Source organism: Quercus lobata, chromosome 2, assembly GCF_001633185.2.
Source record: "Quercus lobata isolate SW786 chromosome 2, ValleyOak3.0 Primary Assembly, whole genome shotgun sequence".
In the NCBI taxonomy this organism is placed as follows: Eukaryota; Viridiplantae; Streptophyta; class Magnoliopsida; order Fagales; family Fagaceae; genus Quercus; species Quercus lobata.
In genome coordinates, this window is record NC_044905.1 from 70,175,934 (window position 1) to 70,189,095 (window position 13,162).

General features: G+C 38.8%; 1 protein-coding gene across 1 annotated transcript; it reads left to right on the forward strand.

Moving 5' to 3' along the window:
* The first annotated feature begins 1,384 nt into the window (after positions 1-1,384).
* LOC115976384 (zinc finger protein CONSTANS-LIKE 15-like) lies at positions 1,385-3,548 on the forward strand. Its single transcript, XM_031097619.1, has 3 exons — positions 1,385-2,171; positions 2,769-3,019; positions 3,152-3,548. Exons 1-3 carry the CDS (start codon positions 2,055-2,057, stop codon positions 3,261-3,263), a joined length of 480 nt encoding a protein of 159 aa, XP_030953479.1. The 5' UTR covers positions 1,385-2,054; the 3' UTR covers positions 3,264-3,548.
* The last annotated feature ends 9,614 nt before the right edge of the window (positions 3,549-13,162 follow it).

Below are 13,162 nucleotides of genomic sequence, written 5' to 3' on the forward strand. Positions count from 1 at the left end.
TCGGCAAGCTCCATAGGCGTCGACGCCTATGCTTGTCCCTTCCAATCTCTCTCTCTCTCGGCATCATGTCCGACCTCTTTAAGCTTCTCTCTATGTTTTTTTTTTTTTTTATCAGATATTTGGCCATTTAGTTTGGGTGAATGACTAAATGGGTTACTTAATTACTCACTTATTATAATCCGTTTTGTTTTTTTTTTTAAATCCCACTCTCACAGTCACTGTTGATAAACCAGTTAAATGTTTTTATAGGATGATGTTTTTGTTCTGTGATAATATTGAAAGTTTAAAACTTGTTATCTTTTTATGTTTTTAGTTTGATGTTGAACTTGTTATCCTTTTATGGTTTGTACTCTAAACATTTTATGTGTATTATTGTACTACTTTGTGCGTTAGTTTACTTATTTGTAGTTTTTACATAATTTAAATTCTAGACATAAACCTATTTTATGTCTAAAAAAATTTAAAAATATACCTAAATATAAAATTTAATTAATTATTTAACCGCCGTGTTGTGTCCTTATTTTTTAAAAATTGCTATATCTCTGTGTCCGTGTCCGTGTCCGTGTCAGTGTCCGTGCAACATAGTTTTGTCTTAATAATTTTCACCAGTTCTCGCGTAAATAATTTTGTCTTAATAATTTTCACCAGTTCTCGCGTAAATAATTTTGTCTTAATAATTTTCACCTTTATGGTTGCATGTCATATCATATACTATACGCTAATCTTAATAATTGCAACTGTATTTCCAGTATGTTATACTTTTGTCTGAAAGGCAACTTTTAGAAATTCGTGAGGTGTTCTTTGACTATATTCCATTAAAGTGTCTAACCACCAGTTCTGGCTAGTCATGCGGCTCTAGAAGTTTGCTCCTGTGTGGTGTATGCTATTTATCTCTTAGATGGAAAAAATTTATTTATCTTCTAAAATTATGGGCTAGCAATTTAATATTATATTACTAGAAATTTTTTTGTTAAAAAAATATAAATTACTTGAAACTTTTTTTTTTTATAGATATAATAATATTTTAACTTATAGCATCTGTCTCGTTATTTAGGTTAGGTCCGAACTCCAAAACCCTTATTTGATAATAAGAGATTTTACTAATTGAGTTAACTGGAACTTAAATATTACTAGAATTTAGTAGTTTGTTATGTCTTATATGTAGTAACGCTTCTTTTGTATATTTACGATGAAGTGGTACGAAGGATATTACAAATTTTATTATATAGATTTTATAAACGAATAATAAATTTTGTATAGATTTTAGAAACGAATGTTCATAAAAAATTAAAAAAAATTAAAAAAAAAAAAACAACGAATGTGTCTAATTTTAAATCATAATATAAAAAGTAGTAAAATAAATTTATTTATTATGTTGGTTATTGACTGTGCATCAATCATGTACATTGTTGTGTCAATTTGTTGTTGTGTCAATTTGTAAATTATATGTAGAAGTAGTAAAATTTATAGTAACTTTAGTAATTTCTTATGATACATAATTGACTTCTATGTGTTCTTTTCTTTTGGTGAAAATATTTAGTTACATGAAGACTTGAACAATAGGTGACCAATTAATAGTTCATTTCCCCTGTGGTGCGAAGTTTTTCTTATAGGGAAAACACCAAACGCCAAAATGTAATAGGCATGAATGTTAATTTGACTGTAGATTCACCAGGTTTGGTGACAATCTACTCAGTTGATTTGTTTGGTTCTTTTTTCTTTTTCTTTTTTAAATAATCGATTTGTTTGGCTCTTGGTCACTGTTTCAATTAGGGAAAGCCCATTACATTGTAAAATAATAACAAATGTTTGTATACCGTTCTGCCTTTTGATAATACTACAATTAACTATACTGCTTAAAGTTTGTTCTTACATACACAACAACGTATGATATGTATCCATGAACACACTAATTACTACAAACGCTAAACATATGCTATTGTTATTCCTCATTATTGCTCTTGCAGGCGTGGGATTTCCAGTTGGGAGAATCAAGACACTGTGAAAAGCATGATCCACAAGCAGCAAAATACGGTGAAAACAATCCTGAATTTATGATCAAGAATTATGTCAATTTTATCCAAGAATCTTCCTTGACAAAACCAAAGGTATTACAAGACCTATATGAGATGAATTGCTCCACAATATGTGAGGATTTTCTTTCAGAAAATGTAAGTCATTCTGACTGGTGTTAGATGTATTGATCAGAAAGTTTACTTTTGAAATGACGACCACACAAATCAAACTATGCATAGTTTTTTTAGAATGTCACAAATAAAAACCTTCAGCTTACTAGTTGAACTACTAAAAGGGATATCTTATGGAGAAGCTTAAGCTGTCACCTTACCCTTCAGTCAATTTTTTTGTGTTGTCAACCATTTGTATCAGAAACTGGTCTAATAAGGATTACATCATAAACAATATTGCATACTATTCTGATTTTCTGCAACATCATGAATTATGTTGTATCTGATATGTTTTATGTTGGTAACCCTGCAATTACAGTTGTTAAATTATGACAGCAGAAGCTAGAGCTTAGCATGAACTTATATGAGCGGAATATCTATGTAATTTTATGGATTATGACTTGATTTGAAAACTTTCATCCTGGTTCATTATATTGTGGCAGCCACTTATAGACGTGGGAAGACAAACCTTTTTGAGCTAATATTGTGCCCATTCCAATAAATCTTCAAACCTTGTTTATTCTTTCTTGGGTTATTATTGGCAAGGTTGGTTACTAATAATATTGATTGGACAAACTGCAGAATCACTCGAATCATCCCTTGTCAATCAATAAAACCCCAAAAGAAGAAAGCTTCAACAAATCAAAAGTAGAATTACCACCACCTGAACCCAAAACATGCAGTAGCACCAGCCATGTCCCGGCTAAGCAGCAACCTCTCCTGGCGAGCAGTGATAATGTGAATGGGGTAATTAAAAACTTTGATATGGAATTGCTGGCACAGAACAGAGGCCAAGCCATGTTGCGCTACAAGGAGAAAAAGAAAACTCGAAGGCATAGTTCTTCGTTCCTTCTTGTCATGTCTTTGTATATCTTGTTATGTCTCTAGCTCATTTGTTTGTTATTTGAAAATTGGACTAAATTCAACATTCATATCTGATATATAGTTTGATATAATGCAAACAGGTATTATAAGTACATCCGATACGAGTCCAGGAAGGCCAGAGCTAATACCAGAAAGAGAGTAAAAGGTCGATTCGTGAAGGCAAGTGAAACTCTTGATCATGTTGAAATGTAATGCTAAAGCTTTGGAGAATTTCATCCCCAATTTCAGTCTGCAAATATAAATATTTCCCAGTAGGAATTTCCACTGCAGGAATTTCATTTAGATGGCATAATGTCTAAGTTAGTGTGTAGAGCGTATCTCTATTTCTATTGCTTCGTTTGTTAACTCCGATTGATTCTGGCAGTTCGTAGGTTAAATTAATTGGAGTTGTTTTTATGTTAAAATACATGATTGACTTTGGAGAAAATCACATTATCTGTAAATTTTGCCTGCAAAAATGGCATTATTCTCCTACTACTATGAAAACAACTTTTTTATTTTCCTCTATTTTTTCGTAGGGAAATGGGATTATAAAAATTAAATATTAGCTATATGTATCAGATTTTTAGGTGATTGATATTTGATACTAATATAGTCAGGTTTTAACATATAGTTTCAGCATGAATCTAAGTCATGCTCATATAAAAACTACTTTAAAAGGAACACTAGAATTTCCTTTCTTTTTTTGAAAATGAAATCTAAAATAGTTGTACAGGCGGCCTTTGAGTTACTACGGCGACGTATGTGGATTAGGCAGATAATTTAAGGAACTTGCAACTTGCAAGAGCTTGCAAATTGTTTCTTAAGTCTTATTTGAGTTAAAAAATCAATATTTTGCCATAACAAGTCTTAAAAGATTAAAGGATTTAACTTTGTATTTGATTGTCCATTTGAGATTATTATTATTATTTCAAATTTCGACTATACTTCTACTGCTTTTGTATTGGAAAGTACATTTGTGGGGCCCAATAATTTAAGGGCCAGGCCCAGTTGCTCTTGGAAAATCCGAAGGCTCAAGCCGAGGAGAGCTGTGGCCCAAGCTCTACAATACAGAGCACAAAACAGTTTTGGGAGGCAGCCGAGGACAGTTCAGTCCTCGGCAGATCCAGAATCCCACCGGAATAAAGGGGTAAAACTGGCATAGGAACGAATTTGTAAGGAGATCCAAAATATCTTGGGGGAAGTTATCCTTACTACCCTTCCAGATAAGACTCTGCACCTGACAGAGCCGTACTCTGCAGCCTTATCAACCATCCCCAACAATTCTGGGATTAGACTGATGGGACAAATATCAGTCTTGTAAAGATTGACCCTACACGTGGACGAAGGACAGTTAACGCAGACGAGTATAAAAGAAGAAAGTAAGTAAATCGAAAGGGAGACTCCCATTCCACCTCCAAAAAAGGGAGACGATCTGGGTGAGAACATCTCAACAACACCTGAGATTACAGAAAAAACTCATCGTCGGGTAACCGGGGTAAGACCCTAATGGTCCTCGGATCAAGTCCGAGGAGGCCCATCCCATAGGATGCGATGCCATAGGGCTTAAACGTTCAAGCCCAAATCCTTTTTCTACACGAATTCCTCTAAAACCAGGACCGGGCACCGCCCCGTGACCAACGGCTAGCTTTTCAAGCCCACTCTCTACAAATCATATTGTGAGGGATCTTTCATGCGCGAGCCCAACATCCTTATTGGGCCGCCAGAGAATTGTGTCCTTACAATTGGCGCCGTCTGTGGGAAGGCTTGCGCGTTGGCGCAGGTGGCGGTGGAGTCAGCTCTCTAGCAAGCAGAAATTCCTGGGGCTTCCTCCGACTCCGGCGACATACAGTTGTTGCTCCGGCATAAGCTTCTGCTAGGGGTTACGCCTTATAGTGCCAAGGGCGCGGGCATCTCTAGGGGCTTCCGGCCTTAAGCCAACTTTCCCCGCCCTGGTATAAGGGCTTATGGTCGAAAAGTAAACCGAATAAAAGAAATTTTACAAGTTTTGGACAGAACCAAGGCCTTGCATGGTCCTCGGACTCAAGCCTATGGGGAAACCAAGTACAAAAAAGAAAAAATCACAAGTTTTGGACAGAACCAAGGCCTTGCATGGTCCTCGGACTCAAGCCTATAGGGAAACCAAGTACATAAAAGAGATTTTACAAGTTTTGGACAGAACCAAGGCCTTGCATGGTCCTCGGACTCAAGCCTATGGGGAAACCAAGTACAAAAAAGAAAAAATCACAAGTTTTGGACAGAACCAAGGCCTTGCATGGTCCTCGGACTCAAGCCTATGGGGAAACCAAGTACAAAATAAAAATCACAAATTTTGAACAGAACCAAGGCCTTGCATGGTCCTCGGACTCAAGCCTATGGGGAAACCAAGTACAAAAAAGAAAAAATCACAAGTTTTGGACAGAACCAAGACCTTGCATGGTCCTCGGACTCAAGCCTATGGGGAAACCAAGTACAAAAAAAAAAAAAAAAAAAATCACAAGTTTTGGACAGAACCAAGGCCTTGCATGGTCCTCGGACTCAAGTCTATGGGGAAACCAAGTACATAAAAAAAATTTTACAAGTTTTGGACAGAACCAAGGCCTTGCATGGTCCTCGGACTCAAGCCTATGGGGAAACCAAGTACATAAAAGAAATTTTACAAGTTTTGGACAGAACCAAGGCCTTGCATGGTCCTCGGACTCAAGCCTATGGGGAAACCAAGTACAAAAAGAAAAAAATCACAAGTTTTGGACAGAACCAAGGCCTTGCATGGACAGAACCAAGGCCTTGCATGGTCCTCGGACTCAAGCCTATGGGGAAACCAAGTACAAAAAGAAAAATCACAAGTTTTGGACAGAACCAAGGCCTTGCATGGTCCTCGGACTCAAGCCTATGGGGAAACCAAGTACAAAAAGAAATCACAAGTTTTGGACAGAACCAAGGCCTTGCATGGTCCTCGGACTCAAGCCTATGGGGAAACCAAGTACATAAAAGAAATCACAAGTTTTGGACAGAACCAAGGCCTTGCATGGTCCTCGGACTCAAGCCTATGGGGAAACCAAGTACATAAAAGAAATTTTACAAGTTTTGGACAGAACCAAGGCCTTGCATGGTCCTCGGACTCAAGCCTATGGGGAAACCAAGTACATAAAAGAAAATCCACAAGTTTTGGACAGAACCAAGGCCTTGCATGGTCCTCGGACTCAAGCCTATGGGGAAACCAAGTACATAAAAGAAATTTTACAAGTTTTGGACAGAACCAAGGCCTTGCATGGTCCTCGGACTCAAGCCTATGGGGAAACCAAGTACATAAAAGAAATTTTACAAGTTTTGGACAGAACCAAGGCCTTGCATGGTCCTCGGACTCAAGCCTATGGGGAAACCAAGTACATAAAAGAAATTTTGGACAGAACCAAGGCCTTGCATGGTCCTCGGACTCAAGCCTATGGGGAAACCAAGTACATAAAAGAAATTTCACAAGTTTTGGACAGAACTAAGGACTTGCATGGTCCTCGGACTCAAGCCTATGGGGAAACCAAGTACAAAAAAGAAAAAATCACAAGTTTTGGACAGAACCAAAGTCTTGCATGGTCCTCGGACTCAAGCCTATGGGGAAACCAAGTACATAAAAGAAATTTTACAAGTTTTGGACAGAACCAAGGCCTTGCATGGTCCTCGGACTCAAGCCTATGGGGAAACCAAGTACATCAAAGAAAATCCACAAGTTTTGGACAGAACCAAGGCCTTGCATGGTCCTCGGACTCAAGCCTATGGGGAAACCAAGTACGTAAAAGAAATTTCACAAGTTTTGGACAGAGCCAAGGCCTTGCATGGTCCTCGGACTCAAGCCTATGGGGAAACCAAGTACATAAAAGAAAAACTGTTACTTGAACATTAAAATCCATCCGAGAAGAACTCCCCGTTAACAGTAGGGTTGATCCCTAAAACTGCACGGATCCCCCAGTCTACCCTCGAATCCCCAACACCAAAGGGATTGATGTGATATAATGCAATATATTACCCAAAAACACAATCAAAGTCCCTCGCTACTCGGCCACCCTCTCGGACATTGGTCTAGCATGCATCGCGCAGCACTCAGCGGTTATCCCGGTTAGTTCCAAGAGTTTAATTTATTAAGGCTTACCCTTGTTATACTTGATAATATTTGTGAGTTTAAACTGGTAGGAATCTGCGTTAAGGCATTTTTTCTGCCCGGAATATTATTAAGGGCAAGCTTACATTGAATATTCATGCGCAAAGTGGTTGTTGCAGAGAAGAAAAGCATGTGTAAAGAAATGAACTTATCTTTTATTAAGACAAAGGAACAGTGCAGTGTACAGTGAAAAGCTAAAACAAGTTTACATTACAACTAACTATGCAAGTGAAAAGAAAAAAGATACAATAGAATGAAGAAAAGCCGAAGAAAAAAGGCGCAGAGGAGAAGTTGGCTACTGTTCCAAGATGTCGTCTAAGGAAACTATTCCTCGACGCTTCTACATGCCCATAACTCAAGCAGCCAAAGAACCCAACTTGGGGCCTGCACCGGTGAAGAAAAGGCGCAGGGAACCTGACCTCAGGCTAACACCATCTACAGAAAAGGTGCAGGGAACCGGAAGTTGGGGAGCCCCCGCAAAAATTTGCCTGCTACAAGGCAGACGGCGCTGATGGCGGAAATTCCTTCTTCTGACATACCAAAAATCTGGCATGACCAGAACCTGCTTCGGATTTTGACTAAAAGAGGGAGAAACACCCTTTCCCCTCTGTCGAACTGGAGTATTCTCTTGAATTTATGCCTCCTTTGCCCGTACATCACTCTTTTGAGCCTCAGGAGGACATGGCGCCTCTGTGGCGGAGAAAGTTCCTTTTCCCCAACCCTCGCCTCAAACATGATGTGCTAAGGGAGGAAACTGAAGGATTTGTGCGTAGGTAAAGCAACTTTCTCTCTTATTTATTTAAAAAGACAAGGTGGTGGCATTTAATTTACGCAGCGTCCCAAGGAACGCTACAGACAAAATGTCTCTGACTCGATTTCCAACGTCGTTTGCAACCCTGAGGTTAAAGGAGTCTCGAGAAGGCGCACCTCGAACACTGGGACGCCAAAAAGTACCGCGTGATCAAAGACTACAGAAATACCTCTTAATTTGTGGGCCCAGTAAATTCGCAGCCCAGGCCCGTTCAGAATATGGGCCCAGGGACAGAAACAAGGCCTTGCATGGTCCTCGGACTTAAGCCTATGGGGAAACCAAGTACAAAAAATAAACCTTACAAGTTTTGGACAGAACCAAGGCCTTGCATGGTCCTCGGACTCAAGCCTATGGGGAAACCAAGTACAAAAAATAAACCTTACAAGTTTTGGACAGAACCAAGGCCTTGCATGGTCCTCGGACTCAAGCCTATGGGGAAACCAAGTACAAAAAATAAACCTTACAAGTTTTGGACAAAACCAAGGTCTTGTATGGTCCTCAGACTCAAGCCTGTGGGGAAACCAACTAAAAAAGAAAATTATTATTACAAGTTTTGGACAGAACCAAGGCCTTGTATGGTCCTCGGACCCAAGCCAATGGGAGAAACCAACTACTTGGATAAGAAGAGGTTTGAATTCCGTAAGATGGGCTACTTGATAAAAAAAATGTCAGGTTACTCCGTCCACGGCTTAAACACCATAAAAGGTTAAGGCCAACAAAGGTGTAAGGACGGTGGTGGGACGCCCCAATATTCAGTAGCCTAAGAGGGCTGTTCATTTGGCGGGTGATATGTCTTCAGATGGTTATTTCTCACATGGCATCAAGCCTTCGGTTCTCTCCTCGGCTAGTATGGGTAAGTATTACTTTTCACTGGTCGGCCTTATTGTGCCAAGCACTTCTATTAAAGTTATGGAGTTATGGCAACATCTTTCTATTATTAAGTATCTTGGTCTTAGTCGTCATTGATTTAGATGCGATATTATTGAACCGAGCAGCACTTGCAAATTTATAAAAACAAAAAGACAGAATATGCGAAATGAAATGGCAACAATTTTTTATTAATACGAAAAATCATTACAACGTACAAAGAGGGGCTCAAACAAGCCTATACAAAATGTGAACTGCCTAAGCAACAATAACATCCGTAATACAGATATGTAAACAGTCAGGCGTCTTTTAAACTCGTCTTCAAAAGTCTCTCCAATCTCTGCCTCAATACTGCTCATGTTATGATAAGAACCTTCTTTGGAAAAAGATGAAAGAGAAGGAAATAGTAAGGAAGAAATCAATGAAGAAGATGGAGGAGATGAATGAGGAAGATGGAGGACATGAGTAAAGAAGGAGGAGAAGAAGAGAGAAGAGATGAAAAGAAAGAAAGGGAGCAAAAGAGGGAGAAGAGAAAGCACCAGAATGGATCTGGTGCTGGGAAGACTAGGAAAGGAAGGTGGAGAGGGCCACCAGTGAACGCAGAAAGGAAGAAGCAGAGACACTTAGTCCCTGCCTCGGTCCTGACTCCTAACACGCTAGGGCCATACTAGGTGAGCTCATAAGAGAGCGGTTGGTTATGATGATGGGAGTTCTCGACTCAATCACGCCGAAAGTTGGACGTGATGAGTCCCTGCTTCGGATTTTGGCTGAAGGGAAGGTGAGACGAATCTTAAGTCTCCGTCAGCCTTGCCCTGACCGAGCCATTTCGAGCTTTATTAGAACACGGTGCTTTGAGGAGGGGTATGGTTCCTTCATCACTCGTTATGGTAAACGCATTCTAATTGGGTGTATGACAATGGGGTTAAATGAATGCTAAGGGAGGCTAGGGGTTTCAGATCTCAGAAGGGTGAGAGGGAGTCTGCACGAAAGTGATGGCCTCCTGCTTGCCTTCTTATAGGAAGGGCAAAACGAAGGGAATTAAATTCATTCAGGTTTCCAAAAGGAATCTGAAGAATAAAGGTGTGTCCGTTCCACTTCCCCACCTCATCAGATGAGTCGCCGAACGCAAATTAACCTCGTAAAGGGAAGTCATTAAAGGCGCATCTTAGACAGCCAAACGGCAGGAGTAGATTACGAACAGATTAAAGGGAATACCTGGTAAACCGGCGAGTTTCCTGGACAGGTGGAAAACCGCCCACATTAAATGCGGGGCTGAATTAAATAAAGCCATACTGAAGGCCCGGGTTTACCAAAACCCTCCTTTCCAACCAAGAAGTCGGGTAGCAGGGTTTTGAGGGGCTATTGTAGGGCCCAATAATTTAAAGGCCAGGCCCAGTTGCTCTTGGAAAATCCGAAGGTCCAAGCCGAGGAGAGCTGTGGCCCAAGCTCTACAATACAGAGCACAAAACAGTTTTGGGAGGCAGTCGAGGACAGTTCAGTCCTCGGCAGATCCAGAATCCCACCGGAATAAAGGGGTAAAATTGGTATAGGAACGAATTTGTAAGGAGATCCAAAATATCTTGGGGGAAGTTATCCTTACTACCCTTCCAGATAAGACTCTGCACCTGACAGAGCCGTACTCTGCAGCCTTATCAACCATCCCCAACAATTCTGGGATTAGACTGATGGGACAAATATCAGTCTTGTAAAGATTGACCCTACACGTAGACGAAGGACAGTTAACGCAGACGAGTATAAAAGAAGAAAGTAAGTAAATCGAAAGGGGGACTCCCATTCCACCTCCAAAAAAGGGAGACGATCTGGGTGAGAACATCTCAACAACACCTGAGATTACAGAAAAAACCCATCGTCGGGTAATCGGGGTAAGACCCTAATGGTCCTCGGATCAAGTCCGAGGAGGCCCATCCCATAGGATGCGATGCCGTAGGGCTTAAACGTTCAAGCCCAAATCCTTTTTCTACACGAATTCCTCTAAAACCAGGACCGGGCACCGCCCCGTGACCAACGGCTAGCTTTTCAAGCCCACTCTCTACAAATCATATTGTGAGGGATCTTTCATGCGCGAGCCCAACATCCTTATTGGGCCACCAGAGAATTGTGTCCTTACAACATTATTCTATCAATTCAGTGGGATAATTTTCTCAAAATGCCCAAGTGTTCGTTATTACAAAAACCAACTGTATACACGTACTTAAACATGAATTCATGAATTTGGTATGTTCAATGAGATGCGAAATTAATTTCTTCTATTTAAATTGCTTTTGATACGATAATTTTAAAAAGTTTGGACAGTTTATAAAAGAGTTCCAAATTCCACATATACAATGGTTGTGACGGCAAAGCCTATTTTAACCTATTCACCAATATCATATTCAGCTACTCACAAACTCACCTTCTCAAAAAAAATAATAATAATAATACTAATTATCACAAACTCGTGAAATGTACAGTAATATGTAATTTTTTAGTAATATGTTATAATCTTTTTTTTTTCTTTCTAAAATTTGTTAAAATAATATATTATATTTAGTCGTATTTAAAAGAAGTAGACTCACCAATTTTCTCTTCTGAGTCCTCTCATCCTTTTTTTCCCTCTTTCATGATTGCATATAACCATCACCCAATTATATTTATGGACACTCTCTCTACAAAGGCAACAATTTATTAAGGTATTTTCTTGTCCATTTACTCTACATTACTACATATGTATTTTTTTTCTATCTCAATTACTCTTCATATGCATGTTTAGGGTGTATTTGGTTGATATTGTTCTTTTTTTAGATGCATGATATTCTTCTAACTTACAACTAAACTTTCTAGATTTTTACTATGGTGCATTTCAAACTTTTCTTTATCTTAATGAGATTATCATAATAATTAAAGCCCATTACCAATTATAATATTATCTTAACCCATATTACTTTTTATTATATTTTGTTATATGGAATTTGGTCTTTAAAGTTTGTATGCAAGAGGTAGAATAGGACCAAAGGCCCATTTTGTAAGTGTACTAGGCTCGATTTCCCCTTCTCACAAAAGCCCAGACCATGGTTGTCCATTTGTGCTACAACACGTCTAGCTAGGGCATAATCCAGCAGATTAAAGAAAGTCTCTCAATAAAAAAGAATTGAGAGAGGAAAATTCAAAAAGTGATAAAATTGGTTGGAAACATTCGGTTGACGTGACACAATAAAAGGGAATCCTCTATATTTATAAAATTTAATCTGAATTATGGAATAAATCTTTTTCTTTTTTTTGTTAGGTAATTGGTTATTGTGGGGATAATTCCCGAGTTAGCGGTTTCATGGTAAATCGGTTATCAATTCGGCCACAAGACCTAGTGGTAACTATAGAATAAATCTTGTGCATGTAAGCGGAGACTGACAGTGATGGAGTGTGCAAAGATTTTTGAGAGCCTAATTACCTAATCTCTTAGAGGCTGCCTTAAAGTGCTAGTTAAAGGTTTCAAATCAAAAACCTTGTGGATCTCAAGAGGCATTAAGAACCACACTAAGCCAACCTCTTTGAATTAATGAATCCGTTTCAAATGGAATTTTATCTTCCCTAAATGTTTTTCAGTATGCTGGCCATGGTTTGGTTTGAATAATTTTATTTATGGATATCTTAATTTGGCCAATATATTATATTTAAACTGTATATGGAAGCAACACTCTAAAAGCCGAAAGGCTAACTCAGCCCAAAAACTGTGTTACTCCAAAGCCGAGGTCTTAGAACTGAAAGCCTTCATTGATTGACAGGTTTATCATGACAACCAAAGAAAAAGAAACAATTCCATTGGTACAATTGCCTGATTTTGCCAAGTTTATTTAAGAACATTGGATATTGGAATTAATCCATGAACCAGCCCGTGTCTGTCCTTGGTAACATGATACATCTGGGAAGATGGTTCTTTTCATGGTACCATAATGCATCTGGGAAGGTGGCAGATATATTGCGAACATTGGTGGGATTGATGGCAGATCCATAGACAGCCTCCGAAAGTTGCTGCTTATCTAGTAAGTTGACTGTGAACTTAGCCTTATATTCTATGGTTTTCAAAAATCATAACACATAGTATCATAAAATAAAGTAATGGTAACGGATGCCCTTAAAGTAATGGTTAATAATTCATTTAAAGAAAGTTTTTATAGGAAAAAAAAACTATTAATATTTTGACAGCTTTTTTTATTTCCCATAAAAGTAGTATCAAAACTTTCCTAAAATAGATTGTTAACCATTGTCCTAAGGGTACTTGTCATA

Bases quoted from the DNA above. Each gene is read 5' to 3' on its own strand.
- LOC115976384 (XM_031097619.1), top strand. From the start codon at position 2,055: ATGATCAAGAATTATGTCAATTTTATCCAAGAATCTTCCTTGACAAAA. The intron at 2,172-2,768 runs GTAAGTCATTCT...GACAAACTGCAG, and splicing joins AGGATTTTCTTTCAGAAAAT to AATCACTCGAATCATCCCTT. The intron at 3,020-3,151 runs GCATAGTTCTTC...TAATGCAAACAG, and splicing joins GAGAAAAAGAAAACTCGAAG to GTATTATAAGTACATCCGAT.